The sequence below is a fragment of the Physcomitrium patens genome, chromosome 8 (assembly GCF_059467195.1).
Source record: "Physcomitrium patens ecotype Gransden chromosome 8, ASM5946719v1, whole genome shotgun sequence".
Classification (NCBI taxonomy): domain Eukaryota; kingdom Viridiplantae; phylum Streptophyta; class Bryopsida; order Funariales; family Funariaceae; genus Physcomitrium; species Physcomitrium patens.
This window is the reverse complement of record NC_143417.1, coordinates 1,969,802-1,985,591: the sequence shown is the minus strand read 5'-3', so window position 1 is coordinate 1,985,591 and position 15,790 is coordinate 1,969,802. Positions and strand designations below refer to the sequence as shown.

At 42.3% G+C, this 15,790-nt stretch overlaps 4 protein-coding genes and 1 long non-coding RNA gene across 14 annotated transcripts; 3 read left to right on the top strand and 2 right to left on the bottom strand.

The window, feature by feature from the left end:
- The first annotated feature begins 459 nt into the window (after positions 1-459).
- Positions 460-3,379, top strand: LOC112285832 (sec-independent protein translocase protein TATC, chloroplastic). The gene is made up of 4 exons (XM_024527081.3): positions 460-777; positions 2,000-2,322; positions 2,412-2,702; positions 2,859-3,379. The coding sequence occupies exons 1-4, from the start codon at positions 522-524 to the stop codon at positions 3,093-3,095; spliced, it is 1,107 nt and encodes a 368-aa protein (XP_024382849.1). The 5' UTR covers positions 460-521; the 3' UTR covers positions 3,096-3,379.
- On the bottom strand, positions 1,001-7,086 carry LOC112285830 (uncharacterized). The gene is made up of 6 exons (XM_024527063.3): positions 6,769-7,086; positions 6,218-6,623; positions 5,886-6,007; positions 5,501-5,635; positions 3,857-5,418; positions 1,001-3,567 (listed from the first exon to the last, which is right to left on the bottom strand). The coding sequence occupies exons 1-6, from the start codon at positions 7,084-7,086 to the stop codon at positions 3,459-3,461; spliced, it is 2,652 nt and encodes an 883-aa protein (XP_024382831.1). The 3' UTR covers positions 1,001-3,458.
- LOC149988421 (uncharacterized) lies at positions 6,874-9,189 on the top strand. The gene is made up of 3 exons (XR_016504379.1): positions 6,874-6,981; positions 7,271-7,460; positions 7,707-9,189. It is a non-coding gene; the product is annotated as an uncharacterized LOC149988421 (long non-coding RNA).
- Positions 8,054-12,800, bottom strand: LOC112285831 (RNA polymerase II C-terminal domain phosphatase-like 4). 10 transcript variants are annotated; one of them, XM_024527073.3, is made up of 11 exons: positions 12,555-12,800; positions 12,129-12,245; positions 11,892-11,965; positions 11,170-11,595; positions 10,823-10,869; positions 10,350-10,486; positions 9,933-10,074; positions 9,456-9,754; positions 9,063-9,254; positions 8,821-8,865; positions 8,054-8,643 (listed from the first exon to the last, which is right to left on the bottom strand). In XM_024527073.3, the coding sequence occupies exons 4-11, from the start codon at positions 11,478-11,480 to the stop codon at positions 8,119-8,121; spliced, it is 1,698 nt and encodes a 565-aa protein (XP_024382841.1). In that variant the 5' UTR covers positions 11,481-11,595; positions 11,892-11,965; positions 12,129-12,245; positions 12,555-12,800; the 3' UTR covers positions 8,054-8,118. The 10 variants fall into 10 exon arrangements, with proteins under 10 accessions (XP_024382841.1, XP_024382843.1, XP_024382846.1 ...); XM_024527075.3 differs by having other exon boundaries at positions 12,561-12,800; XM_024527078.3 differs by having other exon boundaries at positions 12,700-12,797.
- Positions 12,801-12,996: 196 nt separating this feature from the next.
- On the top strand, positions 12,997-15,790 carry LOC112285835 (pre-mRNA cleavage factor Im 25 kDa subunit 2). Its single transcript, XM_024527092.3, has 7 exons — positions 12,997-13,254; positions 13,651-13,696; positions 13,855-13,948; positions 14,362-14,435; positions 14,639-14,725; positions 14,844-14,954; positions 15,202-15,790. Exons 1-7 carry the CDS (start codon positions 13,022-13,024, stop codon positions 15,271-15,273), a joined length of 717 nt encoding a protein of 238 aa, XP_024382860.1. The 5' UTR covers positions 12,997-13,021; the 3' UTR covers positions 15,274-15,790.

The following is a 15,790-nucleotide window of genomic DNA, read 5'->3' as shown; positions in this document are numbered from 1 at the left end:
GTAGTTACTTGTTTACGTCTAATTGCAATTTTTGCTAAGTAGGATTAAGGATTCGACATGACATGAGAAATATATATCCTCCGAGAAGACATAAAAAATTACGCTCTGTTGACTCTTTGATTCTATGCAGTCAAATGTTCCATAATGATACATGGGTTTTGTAACGAACTCAATCGCTTGACGGTCGACGTTTCAGTAATTTGCAACGAATGGAAACGGCATTCTATATTATTTTATCATAAGATCTGATTAGTGGGTACGAGGATAAATTTCTAGGGCCACAAATTTTTTTCCTCTGAATTGGGACCACTTGGAAGAGACTACAAGAGGCCACAAGAAACCCACCAAGTTCGAGGGACCAGGCGCGCTGAATTGCCTACCCGGCCCGTTGAAATGCCGGGTGTTGTCGCCACGCCCCTTATCCGAGACGGAGGTGCGGAGAGCGTCTGCAGCCAGTATTGCAGAATCGAGGGATTGTGCTCGCGAAGTTGCGAATCGGGGATTGCTTGGAATCACAGGGCATGGTAACGATGGCAGCCTTGGCAGCCTTGGCGACAACATCGCTGGGTTCGAAGCTATCGCTAGGTTCGGCCATGAATGGCAACACCAAGCGGGCGCAGTCGAATGCTGCTGTACCCGTGGTGTCGAGCATGGTCGCGGGCCTGCTACGAGTTCATGCTGCGAAGGGGATTCAAGGGGGATTGAATTTCGCGAGGAGTGACAATAACCGCGTCCAAATTTTTGCGCGCCCTGAGTACCTCAAGCGGATCGAGACGAGTAAGAAGTATTATGCGATTGACCCTGAGAATGAATGTAAGGTTGTTGATATAGCCGCTGTTGTGGAGTGCAAGTGTACGTTTGTTGACGAGCCTTGATGTGGAATCATACGGCTGGCCTACCTTAGGGCTTTGAGCTCTCGGTTCCAAAGCTTCTACTTCTGCAGAGTGTAAACCCCGTTGCTTCCTCGTCTGGGTATTCCGAGATTTTGGTGATTGATTGGTTTTTTTTTTTTTTTTTTTTTTTTTTTATTGATTTTCTAATAATTTTCTATATAGAATTTTATCTTGGATTGGGAGCCGAAGGAAATCTCGTTTAGGCATGAGGGGTATGGTATGGAGGAGCTCGACCTGGCGTTCGGCTTGAAATTTATACAACATGGAGTTCTTCAAGCTTCTTAAAATATCTTCATCCGTTGGCGTCTTTCATGAGTGGAATTTTCTTAGGGGTGAATTGCAACTTCTTCTGAATGTGTTGGCCTTTCACTCTCTCCTGTAGGAGTCTTTCAAGAGGGAAACTTAGAGTCGAAGTGGCTGTGTACACAATTCGTACCAGTCTTAGAATTTCCACCCGTATCGTCGCATTGCGCTCTCTTTCTGCTCATCTGATTGTACAGATTTCTCAGTAGAAAAATTACATTGCCTATCAATGCCGGAGTGATCGAAGAGAATTCGATTCAACCAATGAAAACTTGTAACCTCTTCTAGGGTTATTGGTTTAAGGTGACGAAACTGGCTATAGCTCTTGGTCAAAGGCAGCCTGAAGGAACTTGGTGGTAACCCAGAACTCATTTGTTGGAAATTTCATTAGAATTTTTTTAAAGGTGGGCATTTATTTCAATCCTGCCTTTAAAACCCACATCGTGAGGGTTGACATTTGTCAAAAGGAAAGTCTTGTGCTTTCATTGAAGCTTTTATCATCTTTCTCTCACTTTGTAGAGGTCTTTCTCACTGACAATCGCGCAATCAAGCTGAAAGAATGTTGTCACTCGGAATTTCTTAAGAATTGAATTGATATTCTCGATGCGTTTCTCCTACATGGAGAGCTACCATTTCAGTGCTTGAGCATTCTCATTTTGATGGTGATGCGCGCTGCTTATTTTTGCTTATTTTTAATCTTTTTCTTGTTCTTTTTCTATCTTTCTGAGGCACTGAGAGGGTTGTCAGACACATCACATTTTACCATTTGGAGAGGAGCTCATGTTTTGAATTTGTTCTTACAGGAACTGCCGTGCAATCCGAAGAACGGCAAGCAGAAGAACTAGCGGAGGATAAGGAAGAGGCAGTATTTGAAGAGAATAGTTTATCAAAATGGCTTTACCCACCAGAGGAGGAGCTCCCCGATGATAAAGAGATGACCATCTTTGACCATTTAGAAGAGCTCAGGGAGAGACTTCTGGTTTCTGTTCTAGCGGTTGGGGCAGCTATTCTTGGTTGTTTCGTTTTTGCCAAGGATCTCATTGTACTTCTCGAAAAGCCTGTTTCTCCCCTTGGTGTTCGATTTTTGGCTCTCTCACCTGGCGAATATTTTTTCACCACTCTTAAGGTTAAACCCTCTACGATTCCTTCACGCTCTTTGTGGATTCTACCGATCCCAATTGCCTGGCCATTAATGTGCACCCCTCTGTACTGCAGGTGTCAGGTTATACTGGACTTCTCCTCGGCAGCCCCGTAATATTATATGAAATTATAGCGTTTGTTGTTCCTGGTTTAACTCGTAGCGAAAGGAAACTGCTGGGGCCCGTTGTGTTCGGATCCTCGTTCTTATTCTATGCAGGCCTGGCGTTCTCTTACTCAGTTCTTACTCCTGCAGCTCTCAACTTCTTCGTCAACTACGCAGAAGGGGTAGTTGAATCGCTTTGGTCTATCGACCAGTACTTCGAGTTCGTGTTGGTGCTCATGTTTAGTACTGGGTTATCCTTCCAGGTCAGACCCCACCTCCTTCCAACACTACATTATTCCCTTTATTTTCTGCTTGAAAGCATGGTGTTGTCAACTGAGTTCTCAAGCACATGTGAGTGCACCTGAGCAATTTTTTACTCCAGGAGTTGAGATTGATAGTTAGTTTCCTGGACTGTACAGGTGCCTGTAATTCAATTACTATTGGGGCAGACAGGGCTGATAACGGGGGACCAAATGCTGTCGGTGTGGAGATATGTTGTTGTTGGAGCTGTCGTTGCTGCGGCTATCTTGACTCCTTCCACTGACCCCTTGACGCAATGTCTACTGGCTGGACCATTAATTGGCCTCTACATGAGTGGCGCTCTTGCTGTGAAATTTCTGATTAACAGTAATGAGACCCCGAAACTAGAAGACTAGGAATCTGTAGTTATATTCACCCTTGTTCACCACACGGAGAACTTTTCTACCCATACTGAGAGTTTAAATTAATCAGCCAATGGCTCATGAAACTACTGTTGCTGAAGTTGTTCATGGAGAATGTTAGATGTGCTCTTTGACTTGAACAGTAAACCATCGTATGATGTAGTTGTAGCGCGGAGAAGACGAGGAAGTTCTGGTGTATAAGGAGCACAAGCTCAGTGTCTTCGCAGATTTTCAACATACTCTGAGGCGTTCAACTGAAATGCATTTTCTGGTCTAAACACTCGCTAACTCACCATGATTGCACGTTCTACTTCATAGTATGGTTCAGCCTAATCTGATCAATGGAGAAACATGTTGTCATGCGATAAACTCATCCATGAACATCTGCTCAGCAACTGTTTCAACAAATTCTGTCAATTCGGAAGCAACCTCGTTGACCACTTGATCAATAAGTTTGTCAGCTAACCTGCACAAGCACACCCAGTGAGCCTCAGAAGTTGCGATAGTAGCAGGAAAAAGTGCGCAAACTATCAGGGTATTCCACTAATAGATACTCCACCAACGCATACTACTTCACAATTGGAAAGTTACAGTAGGTGCAGACATTACAATCGATACAGTACAGAATATTCCTTGATGAAGGTTTCTCTCCGTAATCATATCTGCTGCAGTTGATCTATTCATCTAAGTCGATGAAGAGATTGCTACAACATCGCGGCCCATCAAACTGCAAAATAAGAAATGCATTCATGTACCTTTCAACCCCTTGCTGCACAGTAGAATCTGTCTGCGGCCCATCTTTTCTTATGTCAACTTCACACCCCCGATTTCGGATCTCATCAATGGGTCCCACTGGAAGTGTAATTGGGAATTTTCGCTGTGTATTTTCCTGGCGTGAACCACCCCCTTGAATGTCCAACTCTCTTGGTGTCTTGATCTGAGGCAAGAGGTAAGAAGCTGTTTCCTTGGATGTTTTGATCTGGTTCTGGTGGAGAGAATCCTGCCCAGGCTGGAATTCCGTAATTAACTCACAAACTTGATCTTGGGAATGTGTGATAATTGCGCATACTTGTTCCTCGCATCTTGTAGTGGGTTGCATTTTAACCCCGGACCGCTCCCTGTGATCAAATTTGATACCAAACAAAATAGAATTCGAACGTCTGGGCATTCTTAGTGCATGAAGCGCATTTTGCCCCGTTTTACTTTTGAAATGCCTTCCGACATTCAGTTGATTCTTACTTTCACAATTAGCGCCATAAATGCTGGATACATCTACCTTTTGGCATTGCTCGTCAGACTTCTCAGGCAACTTTCTGCTATTATTCCGTTTCTTCAGTTCATCAAGAGCACACAGATTAAGCAGTCTATCCATCTTCTGACAATGTTCGAGAACCTGCTGAGGTCTATCCACCCCCTGAGGATGTTCCTCTGCTTTCTTGATTTTAATTGACCTGCGACTGGATTTTGAATGTCGTTTAATAGTGTATCCGGTATATATTTTTCCAGGTGGGTACTTCCTTGTTATCTTCGCTAATTCCTCCTCCTTTTCACGCAGTAGTTTCAATTCAGACATGCTGTAAGGACGTCTGGTCACTGGCCACCACTCTGATTTCTTTCGGGCTTTGTCTTCCAGTGTCTCTAATAGGGTGTTCTCCCATTTTGTCGTGACAATGTGAGTTCCAGGATTATAGAATGTTAATTGCTGCAGATCTTTATATTCTGCTGTATGAAGTTTTTCAGGTGGCCACGACTCTACCGGCCTGCGAGTTCTAAAACCTGGAGAAAGCTGCTTTGGTTTCGATTTGCCATGAAGGGATTTAGCCACCTGAGATGAGTGCTTTGACATCGATGCTACAGAGTTCTCCCCTGCGCTTTCAAACCTTTTCTTATGAGAATGTTTATTACCTGTCCACAGCTCTGCTTCTTCGCGCAGTGAGGATGCACCTCTAAGCTTTCTGTTGTGGAGGGATTTAGTAGATTGAGCCTCGACTTGGCCCAGAGATTTCCTATGCACTTGTGACGTATTCAAAGTCGCAGCGTTGCATTGAAGATCCGAAAATTTTACTTGTTTTTGCTGGTCACTTCCCACACTGTGTGTGAGTTGTGATGATCTCGCTGTCAAGTCGTTAACTGATCCATCGGTTGGGGCTACCACTTCATCTGAAAGTGTCTTTTGCATTCGTTCCTCTGATAATCTCTGGAAATTGGGAGCATGTCGATCACATGTCAACTCCTCATCACAGCCTGTTTGGATTTCAGAATCTGGTATTGCCTCTGATTCCTTCGGGGTAAGCCACTTCTCCCGGAGTTCTTGTTCCTGAACATAACACCACCTTCAGAAATGCTTCAATCCAGCTATTTCGCAATTTGTGTCTAATATAGCTAAGGTGGCAACTTACAAATAGTTGAATAGTGCTAAAATATTGTTCCAAAGGCTCTGCCCATCGTTCAAGAACGTTTGCTGTCACGTGTCCCCGCAAAATGTCAATGTCCTCTTCTGCATGATGTGTTGTACATTCTTGCGTCGATGCAGTCTGTCGATTATTCAGAAAAGAGATTAATAACCTAAATCCGAGGTTCTTCAGCAGATGACAGAGCACAAGGGAAACTGCCACAAGAGACTAACAGATGCCAAGAGTTTGGTCATTCTCGATGGAGTCCAGGATATGGAATGTGGTTGCCATTTTGAAAGTTTCTTTAACTTTGTAGCAGAAACTGCTGCAGTTGCATTCAAAAGAATACCGTGATGTTGACTACAATTGAAATTGTATTAAGAATTAATACCTGTGACCAATGATCGACTAATGGCTCAAGATTGTCGCAGCTCTGATCTCGTACTTTGTGAGTGAGTTTTGAAGCTTTACCTGCAGTTCTTCGCCCCTGTATTCCAGCAACCCTGCATAAACCTTCTTCGAGAGGTTCTTGCATCACTTTAAGTAAATGATAATCTCAATGCAAAAAATCGTAAACATCGAATATGTTATTTCTAGAAATCAGCACCAGGTAGAGTATGCACATCTGGAAATCAACATTTCTCTGTTGAAAAATCGTTTGCCGTGCTTATTAAGTTATTGCAAATTAAACAGTATCAAGCTCACAGTAAGAGAGGCACTTACCATCTTCTATCTTTGTTTTGCCAAACTCTTCCTTCGGCCGGCCCGAAGAGTTGGTCAGCCGGCAGGAAGAATTAGGGGCCCATTCCCCATGAGAATTATCACGATTGGAGTTAAACCTCTCATCATCGCAAACCTTTTGTTTCACCTTTGAGGAATGCGTCCAATCTCTGAAGCTGCAGGGAACTTGATCTTCAATCGGGTGGGGCTTCGGAGCTCCGCAGCTACGTCTGAGTTGTGTGCCCTGATTATCTTTTGAGGAACGAGTCTCGTGATCAAATTTGAACCATGCAAGGATTGGCTCGCGTTTATCGACCTTAACTGGAACATCTTTTTGTACGACTTTCTTCTGCTTCCTGGCCGAACGTTTTGCCATGGCGTCGATCAATGGCCTCTGATGATCATCTTCCTGAAAACAAGTCCCACAAAATGTTGGTCGTGTGATTCCGGAATTGCTTTGAGATGCACATTTTTAAGTATGCAGTAGATTAGGTTACATACACTACACAACTCTGAATCGGAATTTTGCACAAAGAGGGGAGTTCGATAAGAACCGATTTCGAGGAGAAGCGGAGGTCATCACATTCTCTTCCACTCGAACGAACCAAATTATTAATATTCCGGCTGGAACAAGTTGGGTTTCTGTTCGCTGTTCTGCCATCGACATCTTTCTTCTTCCGTGACATCTTTTCTACCAGGGCCATTTTCACTCGAGATGGAGCTGGAGCTAATAAAGCTAAATCAGGTCTATGCTCAGCCAGCCATAGGTGACGCTCTATATCCCTATGAGCCACCATTGCTATGGACGAGAGTTCTCTAAACCTTTCCTCTACCTCCTCGCGCACCGCTCCAACCTTCCAATGACGCTGCATTGTTACATATCCTTCATGACAGGCTTTCTGATCTTCGTTGAGCAAACATATGCAGAATTCACGATTTGAATGTAATTTAGCATGTGTATTTCTTTTCACTACTGTTGCAATAGCTCCGCATTTTTCAGATTTCCTGCTCCCCAGCAGAATAACACCAGTTTTGAAATTATATGTCACGGCTCAGATCGCACTGCAGAAGAAATTTTTCGACACAATCACGAAAGAATCCAAAAGTTCATGACAGACGACTGTCTCTCTGTTTCAGACAACGCACACTCTGACCTCAAAATTGCATCGATTTGAATTCCACTTGAAGAAATCGCCACTTGTTCCCGTAGCGATAATTTTGGTGAACTTGTATGGCACCTCCAGAGGTATGATGCTAATACCCAATTTTGTAGCAACCTGTGCTAGAGGAGCCGAATATAACTTATACTTTTGAATGCAGTCTCTGTTGAAGGAAACCTAATCGTTTAGTACAGGCTTGCCACAAGATGGAAGATTCATCATGCTATGAGGTTTCATCCCGCGACAATATGACCGTAAACGACGGATTCCTGGATCCTGCGACGGATGAAGCAGTTCCGTAATTCACGTAGATGTATGGTGAATTTGTGCAGGAAGATGACAACTGACATACTTGCGTCATTTCGCTTTCGGTTGAGGTATTTCAAGGGAGGTTCTTCTTCAGATAGCAATTCACGGGAAGAAAAAGATTTAAGCATGACTTCCAAACGATTGCAAATCGGCGCGTGGAATCTGGTACTTCCCCTTCAAGTAAACCTAGTGTTGCATGATTCGCCATGATATGTGTAACAAAGCAACGTCACAAATCATATGACCAATTATCCTCAAACCAACATGAGTATTGCAGCAAGAAAAAGACTGTAGATGCAGTCAGATGGAACGTGGGTAAAGAGCAACTTCTTGAGCAGGTGAGGGACGCCCTCAGAATGCGAGGAGGGAATACAATACAAAGGCAATCCATCAAAGCTTAACTTGTATTATTTATACCAGCCTGTACGAAAAGTTTTACTCAATTTCCAAGTCCTCATCTTCAACAGAACTAGCATCGCTTAATCCATTCACATGCGTTGGTGGCAATTCCAAGCAGCTGGAGCCACTAAGTTCAACAGCATTTGTTGCTTGGGAGACTGTCTCGTCCTTGCTAGGTTCTAAATCAACTAATGGCTCAACCTCACCCTTGTCGCTCGTATCATCCACAATTAAAGGCTCCACTAGAACGTTTTTTGCAAATGTTACCACGGCTGGTCCTGCAGGATTCTCAGTGACAGGGTAGTCCTCCTCAGGTGGCCGACTCCAAAGATAACTCGTTGCGTCAACCCAACGGGGATGGACAAGAAAAACGTCGTGTTCCTTTGCCCACAGCGCTTGGTCTGTTCCCGGATCTAGAGCCACCACATGCGTGGTTGTGTGGTCGCAGAAGGTGCTGCATCGAGCTCCTAGCTCGGCCGGCAACTGCCAGAATGGGTGAATCTCTGGGCCTAAGACAACGTTGCACCCTGCAAGTAGCTTGGCACGAAGGCTACGGATGACCTGATAATATACATTAACAAAAACAACTATTACACCAGATGTAGTAAGATTCCCTAGAAACAGCAAATTACAAAAATCATGAAATAACAAAGAGCATTTAGATGAAGACAGTTGCTTCTTTTGCTTGTAATAGCTTCTGCCATTTTCAAAAGTGAACACATAGGAAAAGAGGAATACCAATCGAACATCAGAGGAATCAGACGAGAGCTTTCGCTTCTGGCTCTGCAAGGCAACTAAATTGTTAGAACCAAAGCTATAAGAGGCCAACTCCAAGACTGAAACTCATATTTTGGTTTTCACTGCAGTATGAGTATCAGTGAATTAATGACACGAAGTTGGGCTATGATCGTTCTTCCCCGTTCTTATCTCAGTCTTTTAACAGCAACGAAGAAGAGTGAAAGTTGCTTAAAAAAATATACCTTCCCGTTGAAATATTCATGGTGTATGGCACGCAATGTTTTGAGAGTTGTTGCAAGAGTGCCCTCAGTTTCGCTTTCATCTCTGTACAATTGAGCCAGAGAGGCCGAGTTTACACCGAATTGAGAACAGCTTGACGAAAAAAAGTGGTACCGTTCCATCAAGATCAAATTTGACTTATGACTGGGCCATACCTGCATACAAATAAAATAATATCTCCCTGTGAGAAAAAGAAATAACTGAACACATGAAAATTTATCTTAATTTTTAAAATCTTTTTAAATATTATTAAGATTAGATAAATAAACATCATCAACAGCACAATAACAGCGACAAGGACACCTGATTCGCTAGCTAACTTCCACATACTAAGCTGTATTAAGGCAGAGCAATACCGCTTCAGTGTCATCCAGAATCACTACTGCTGAATCTGCTCCAAGGACGACGTCAAGGTCCTTAGTATATCGCTTAGTACTGTCATTCTGAGAAATAATACGATCAGCGAAGAGTTGGCGAGTGGGATCCAGTAATTTAGCCATTTTCTTAGCATATTTCCGTTCACCCATAGTATATATGTACATCTCGTACAACTTGCTTGCCTCCTGTAAGAATTCATGTGCGAATGGCCTCAGCTTTGTCCACAGCCCTAACTTCGTCATCTGGTGTAAACTGCTCCCTCCCGCTTGCAGTTCACCTGCAATCCACGTCCTGCGGGAATTCATATCGTTGGGTACAAAAATCCACATTTCTACAGTAATACAGCATGCCAAATGGAAGCATCCCCAATCAAATTCCTAATTCAAGTGACTTTTCAGTCAGCCAATTGTCGTGCAGCAATAAATCTGGATGATGGTGAAGTTTGAATTACATACCAACAGGTACATCTGCAAAACGTGCAGAGTTAAGCACGGTGTGATCGAGATCAACAACGAGCAATAACTTTTTCGTTTTGTTGACCCGCCTAAGCTCAGCATTCCGCACACGAGATGCTTCCAATTCTGATACTTCCAAACCCTGAAATAGAATGCCAAGATTTTACATTAAGAAATACATAGATATCATAGTAAAAAATGATACATAAAAGATACATGATAACATCCATTACGAATACTGATTAGTAAACAGTGCAAATCTGTGCGGCATGTAGAACTCTATGATGTAACGAGCATGGTTTGCAAAATCATGCGAAAAGAACAAGCCAAGTCTAGCACTAACATATCCCTCAAATATAAATGGTCTAGTAAATCTAAAATATGTGGAAGTTGATGGAGCATTTAACGAGAGCATACCTCGTGGATATATCGCAGTCCCACATGAGTTGGGACCGGGTCATTTGTTGGTTCGGTGGACTTGCGCTCACCACATCGAATACAAACATTCCATATGAATCCTGGATGTGGAGGACAATGATTACTGGCTTCTGTGCCTGCTCAAGGATCCAATAAATTAGCATATTAAAAACAATACTTGAAAATTGCTAATCTTCTTCCTCCATTTTAACCAACAAGCATTAGAATTTCAACTATCTCTCTGAATGACTCTCATCGTCCACACAGACGAATCAAGGCATCTATGGACAGCTATACGCGAGGCAGAGATGGACACGACAAGTGACGTGAGGCATCATTCAAAAAAAGTCGCAGCAGTAGCATACCGAGAGCAGTACAGCGAAATACAGACATATGATTAACTGATGGAAAGACTTGCAAATCTTCTCTACGCAAAATAAATAATTAAATAATTCAAAACTAAAAAATTGTACCTGAATCGGGTGAAGGACCAGTCTCATTTTTACGCCTTCTTTTCAAGCTATCATCCCACAAAATCATCAAACAATTTAACAAGAACATCCCTAGGCATGGTATTGGAGACCAGATGAGTTCCCAATCTTGTGAGGAACGAAGCAGATCTATCAAGCGTGCAGATATTGCATCCTACAAAACAAGTAAGCAAGACTGCACCCAAATGATTGATAAATGAAGACTAATTTCGTGCCCACAGAAAACCATTTCGAAAAACACAATATTTGCTCAACCATCATTTCTTAACGACAATTGTAAGGCTATCACAGAATTGGCCTGTAATTGGGCAGCCCTCTTAGAACTTCACCTGGATTCCTCTAGATTATCCCCATCATTTTCAACAACTAATTGCGCTTCGGACTCATCATCATCATCAGCATCAATGTCAACATCGGATTCCTCTTCCTCCCCATTGGATTCTTCACTAGAATCATCCTCCTCATCAGAAGAGTCACCATCCTTGTCTGGTTCTGCTGACACCAAACCCCCGTCTTCCGGCCTGTCAGCCGTTGATTCCTCATGTACAAATAGCTCAGCGTCAAGCAAAGCTGCAAAATCACCACAACTGGATGATGGTGATAATGTCGCTGCCGGTGACTCCGACCCGTCTAAGCTCATCTCTCTTTCTCTTCCACCCTTTACCTTTAGACCTCCTTTTCCTCAAATCCCCTTCTTCAGAAGGAAATGTCACCCATCCTTCTCTATCAATTCTAACCTAAACAGAACCCCAATCCTGCCACGATGTTCATCACATGTTAGAAATATTTCCTCGTTCCCACAAGCAATAACTGTTTTTTCTTACCACCCTCAGTCCTCAATCATATGCAGAAAAACTAGTACTTTCTCAAACCTGAGAGATGCGGATGACAATAAAATGAAAACGTTCTAAGCCATAATAATACAACTACGCAACTAGTGGCTATAGACTCTGGAATAGACCAGGCACTGTGGCCAAAGGAACCAGTATTGTCATAACTCGGAATGTAAATTCAGAATCATGAACATACACACCCCAAGCATTGTCATCACCTAATCGTAAACCTATTGGCTTTTGCAATGCTTGCCTTCGAAGACTCCGCGGAATACCCACTCTTGTACCCAAGCTTCACAAATCAATTTAAGGTGCTGGAGACAGATGAGAATCAAAAAAACGCGGCGCTGGTGACAAACAGTGGCATTCTCACAAAGAAAAACAAAAAAAGGCAACGAAAGTATATATATATATATATATATATATATATATATATATATATATGTTAAACGTACTTAATTAGCGCAAGACGATCGGCAACAGAAATGTCCCCATCCTTTACGGTGTGGCTCGACAGCGGGTCCAGATCATCTACCAGTGCATACGCCATCTTTGCTCATTCGTCAAGAACCCTGAAATACAAAATCCATAAAATAACGATTAAAACACATAAAGAGCCAAACCGGAACTGGATACAGCAATTCCTCGGGTTCGTACCGCAAAACCCCAGCATGCCACAACCCAGCAATCAAACTGATATTTCTTCAACATGTAACAGTCAAACCTAAGTAAAACCTCTCATTGAAAACCTAAACCCTAGACCATTGCATCACTTGCCATTACTGCTACAACACTCCACACTTCATGTATACCGCAACCATCACTAGCTCTTCACGTCAAGTCGCAATCCAAACAATGTCCCCTAAAAATGCTTCCATAACTGCTACCAAATGGTGCGCCAGAAGTCTCCAGCCAACCTCCAATCAGCCTCGCATTAGAAATTCACTAGCTTATGAATGAGAACAATCTCCTAAAATACAATTTTCAAACATACTCCTAAAACCATAGCCACGATCTCTCTCGCACCGATTCTCTCAGCAGCCCATCCAAAACCATAAAAAATCTTTCGAGCTGTTCGATAACATTACAGACAGCCGAATTCAACCGAAATCCTTCGTTTCATGTTCTTTACAGTTGAAGTGCACGTGAGGGACAAACGAACAAACCAACCAACGAACGAACGAAAACCCTGGCGGACGAACAGACGGACAAACCCACGAGCGAACTGACGACGTCCATCGTCGTCAATGAAAGGGGAGGGGATCGAGGCGCAGTTTACTGTAGGAGTTGCAGTGTTTCGAGGGTTTTTTCAGGGTTTTCGTCGTTGAGGGACCAGCTGAGCGTGTGTATGAGCGCTGGATTTGGTGTTACCAGGCTCATAGCCTCTCTACAGCTTCGGAGTTGCCTGTCTGTCTGTCTGTCTGCACTACTGTTGAGTTGGGGTTTCGAAGCTGAGGCCAACATGGTGTCTGGGCCCGTGGTAAATGTGTATCCGCTGTCGAGTTATACGTTTGGCAGCAAGGAAGCCAAGATGGAGAAGGACACCTCTGTCGCCGATCGTCTTGCTCGCATGAAACAGAAGTGGGTTCCCTTTCATTCCGCTTCTTAACCTAATTCAGATCGCGTCGACGAGATCGTGGGTTTACTTTTTTAATGTTACGTTTTCAAGTGTGTCGGGTTGTTTATTTCTAATACTCTGTTTGGAAATTTGGGTTTGTGTGGGTTTTTTTTTTTGGGGGTGTTTGATTGGTTTATTTGTTTATTTAGCATTTCAATATTTAGTTTTAGTTTTGTATCTTTCTTTGTTTTTGTTTTTGTTTTTGTTTTTTATTTTTTATTTTTTATTTCTGATTTTCTAAAGGGTGCTTGAATTGAAGTTGGAGTTACAGTGAGGCGGCAAGGGTGTGTTCGCACTGTATCTTCTCGACTATGTTTCAATAATTTAAACGTAATGACACGGTAGCGGGTTCTGTGCAGTTACATGAAGGAAGGTATGCGGACAAGTGTGGAGGGGATTTTGCTGGTGAGTAGTGTTTTATGTGATAGTGGTATTTGTTTAAAGTTTTGGTCGTTGATACTTGATTGGACTGTACAATACCTTCTAATTTGCTACTTGGAGATATAGTTGTTTATCTGGTTCAAATGTGGGTCTTATTCTGATGTTTGTTTATGGTATTTTAGGTTCAAGAGCACAATCATCCTCATGTCTTATTGTTGCAAATTGGTAACACTTTCTTCAAGCTTCCTGGTGGGCGCCTAAAGACTGGGGAAAATGGTAAGATGATGTTGATTCCTACAGTTTCTGTGTTTATTGTTTTATGATGAGTGTTATCGAATCCTACCTCTCAACCGTGGTATGGTCTTATAAGGAATGTGGATGACGGGATGTTGCATTTTATTTTAAAATTAGTCTCTGCATTTTTCCTTAGACCTGCATATATCATTTACCTATTAATCAAGCTCTCGATCATATCTTTATTTCTTATTTTTGTAGTTTTGTAGGTGCAGTGCAATATCTTTATTCTTCTTGCTTTGCCTTGATTTGCTTTACTTTGTTTGTTTGTTTTTTTTTTTTCTCGATTTTATTTCATTTTATTTTATTTTAAATTATACTCTTTATGGTCATCCATCTCGCAACGTAGACCACATAGTCCTGTGATTTATCTTAAAGGTTGAGCGTTTGTGTAGAAATTGAGGGTCTCAAACGGAAGCTTACAAGCAAGCTTGCTCCAACAGCCTCTTCTATACAACCAGAGTGGCAGGTCAAGTATCCTCCATGTTATCCAAGTATATATGTAGAACCATTTCAATCCTGGCTTGAACATTGATTTCAAGGTAGCATCTTCTTTTACCTAATTGGAAGGTGATTTGCGCTGAGAATGCCTACTGCTTTGGGCTGCACAATGCTTGTTAGGGTTGCCCAACACATCATGCTTCTTTGATAAATTGGATGGTGGTGATGCAGATAGGAGAATGTGCCGCTATGTGGTGGCGCCCAAATTTTGAGACTTTGCTATACCCTTATCAACCTCCCCATATCACCAAACCCAAGGTGCGTTTTCTGGTTTGATACCTGAGGCGATTGTTGTATAATACAGATGCAGTAACTTCTTTTTCTTTTGAATTGTGAAGTCAAAATTTTATTGAAGCAGCTACGTTTTGGATTGTAGGAATGCAAAAAGTTGTTTGTAGTCTGCCTATCCGAGAGACAGTATTTCGCTGTTCCCAAGAACTTGAAACTTCTAGCAGTTCCTTTGTTTGAGCTCTACGACAACGTTCAGGTCAGTCAAGTAATGTAGGAATGTTAAAGGATAAAAATGTTTCTTTCCAATTCACCATCATTCATACAACGCTGGGGTGCTAGGCATCTTAGATTTTAACTGAGCTGATGTAATACTGGTTTTGTTGTTGTTTATTTGGGTTTTGATTTGCTATTCTGTTTGTTCTTTTGTGCCTTTTGTAAGATAAATAACTAGAAATATAGTCAATCCGTACTAGCTTTTTGATACAATGATTATTACCTTGCAGAGATACGGTCCTGTGATTTCTGCTATTCCTCAGCAGTTATCCAGGTTTAACTTCAACGCCATCAACAACTGATTTGTGGGCTATCTTCCATCTTTGCTTGGAATTTGCAAAATCGCAATGTTGTACAGATTCTCACTAGATTGTCCTCTGACCAATTCTCTCAAAGGAATACAGATTCCACGTTAACAATGTGGAATGTGGAGGGTATCGCTTTGGTTACTCCAAGCTTTAACGGACAATAACAGCATAGCGGTTGAACTGTTTAAATTATGAAGTATTGAGAAACTGGTACGGACATTGTTTTGACTCACGCTGGAGAAGAGCAGTATTGTGATTTTCGCACCTTGGGGTGGAATAATCGCGCTTAAAAAGAGCATCATTGTGATTTTTACAAACTTGTAGTTCCCCTTTCTCTCCCTTTGAGTCCACCGAAAGCAGCTGGCCTGTCGCCGATTTGGCAACAGGAAGTATGTATGATTATACCAATATCGCTTCAAGAGACTGGTCAGGTGTGTACACTTGCACTCTGGACTTCGTGAGTTGTGTAAAAATTCGTTGTAAAAGGGTCGTGCTGTATGCGTTTCATGAA

What these genes read in the sequence shown, in the direction of transcription:
- LOC112285832 (XM_024527081.3), top strand. Translation starts at nt 522, where the DNA reads ATGGTAACGATGGCAGCCTTGGCAGCCTTGGCGACAACATCGCTGGGT. An exon ending in CCTCAAGCGGATCGAGACGA is followed by an intron (nt 778 to 1,999) that starts GTAAGAAGTATT and finishes TTGTTCTTACAG; the next exon opens with GAACTGCCGTGCAATCCGAA. An exon ending in GTACTGGGTTATCCTTCCAG is followed by an intron (nt 2,703 to 2,858) that starts GTCAGACCCCAC and finishes TGGACTGTACAG; the next exon opens with GTGCCTGTAATTCAATTACT.
- LOC112285830 (XM_024527063.3), bottom strand. Translation starts at nt 7,086, where the DNA reads ATGCAGCGTCATTGGAAGGTTGGAGCGGTGCGCGAGGAGGTAGAGGAA. An exon ending in TCCGCTTCTCCTCGAAATCG is followed by an intron (nt 6,624 to 6,768) that starts GTTCTTATCGAA and finishes ACTTGTTTTCAG; the next exon opens with GAAGATGATCATCAGAGGCC. An exon ending in TAGTCGATCATTGGTCACAG is followed by an intron (nt 5,636 to 5,885) that starts GTATTAATTCTT and finishes AATAATCGACAG; the next exon opens with ACTGCATCGACGCAAGAATG.
- LOC112285831 (XM_024527064.3), bottom strand. Translation starts at nt 11,480, where the DNA reads ATGAGCTTAGACGGGTCGGAGTCACCGGCAGCGACATTATCACCATCA. An exon ending in TTCTGGATGACACTGAAGCG is followed by an intron (nt 9,255 to 9,455) that starts GTATTGCTCTGC and finishes ATTTGTATGCAG; the next exon opens with GTATGGCCCAGTCATAAGTC. An exon ending in ATGAATATTTCAACGGGAAG is followed by an intron (nt 8,866 to 9,062) that starts GTATATTTTTTT and finishes GTTGCCTTGCAG; the next exon opens with AGCCAGAAGCGAAAGCTCTC.
- LOC112285835 (XM_024527092.3), top strand. Translation starts at nt 13,022, where the DNA reads ATGAGCGCTGGATTTGGTGTTACCAGGCTCATAGCCTCTCTACAGCTT. An exon ending in CCTAAAGACTGGGGAAAATG is followed by an intron (nt 13,949 to 14,361) that starts GTAAGATGATGT and finishes GCGTTTGTGTAG; the next exon opens with AAATTGAGGGTCTCAAACGG. An exon ending in CTATACAACCAGAGTGGCAG is followed by an intron (nt 14,436 to 14,638) that starts GTCAAGTATCCT and finishes GTGGTGATGCAG; the next exon opens with ATAGGAGAATGTGCCGCTAT.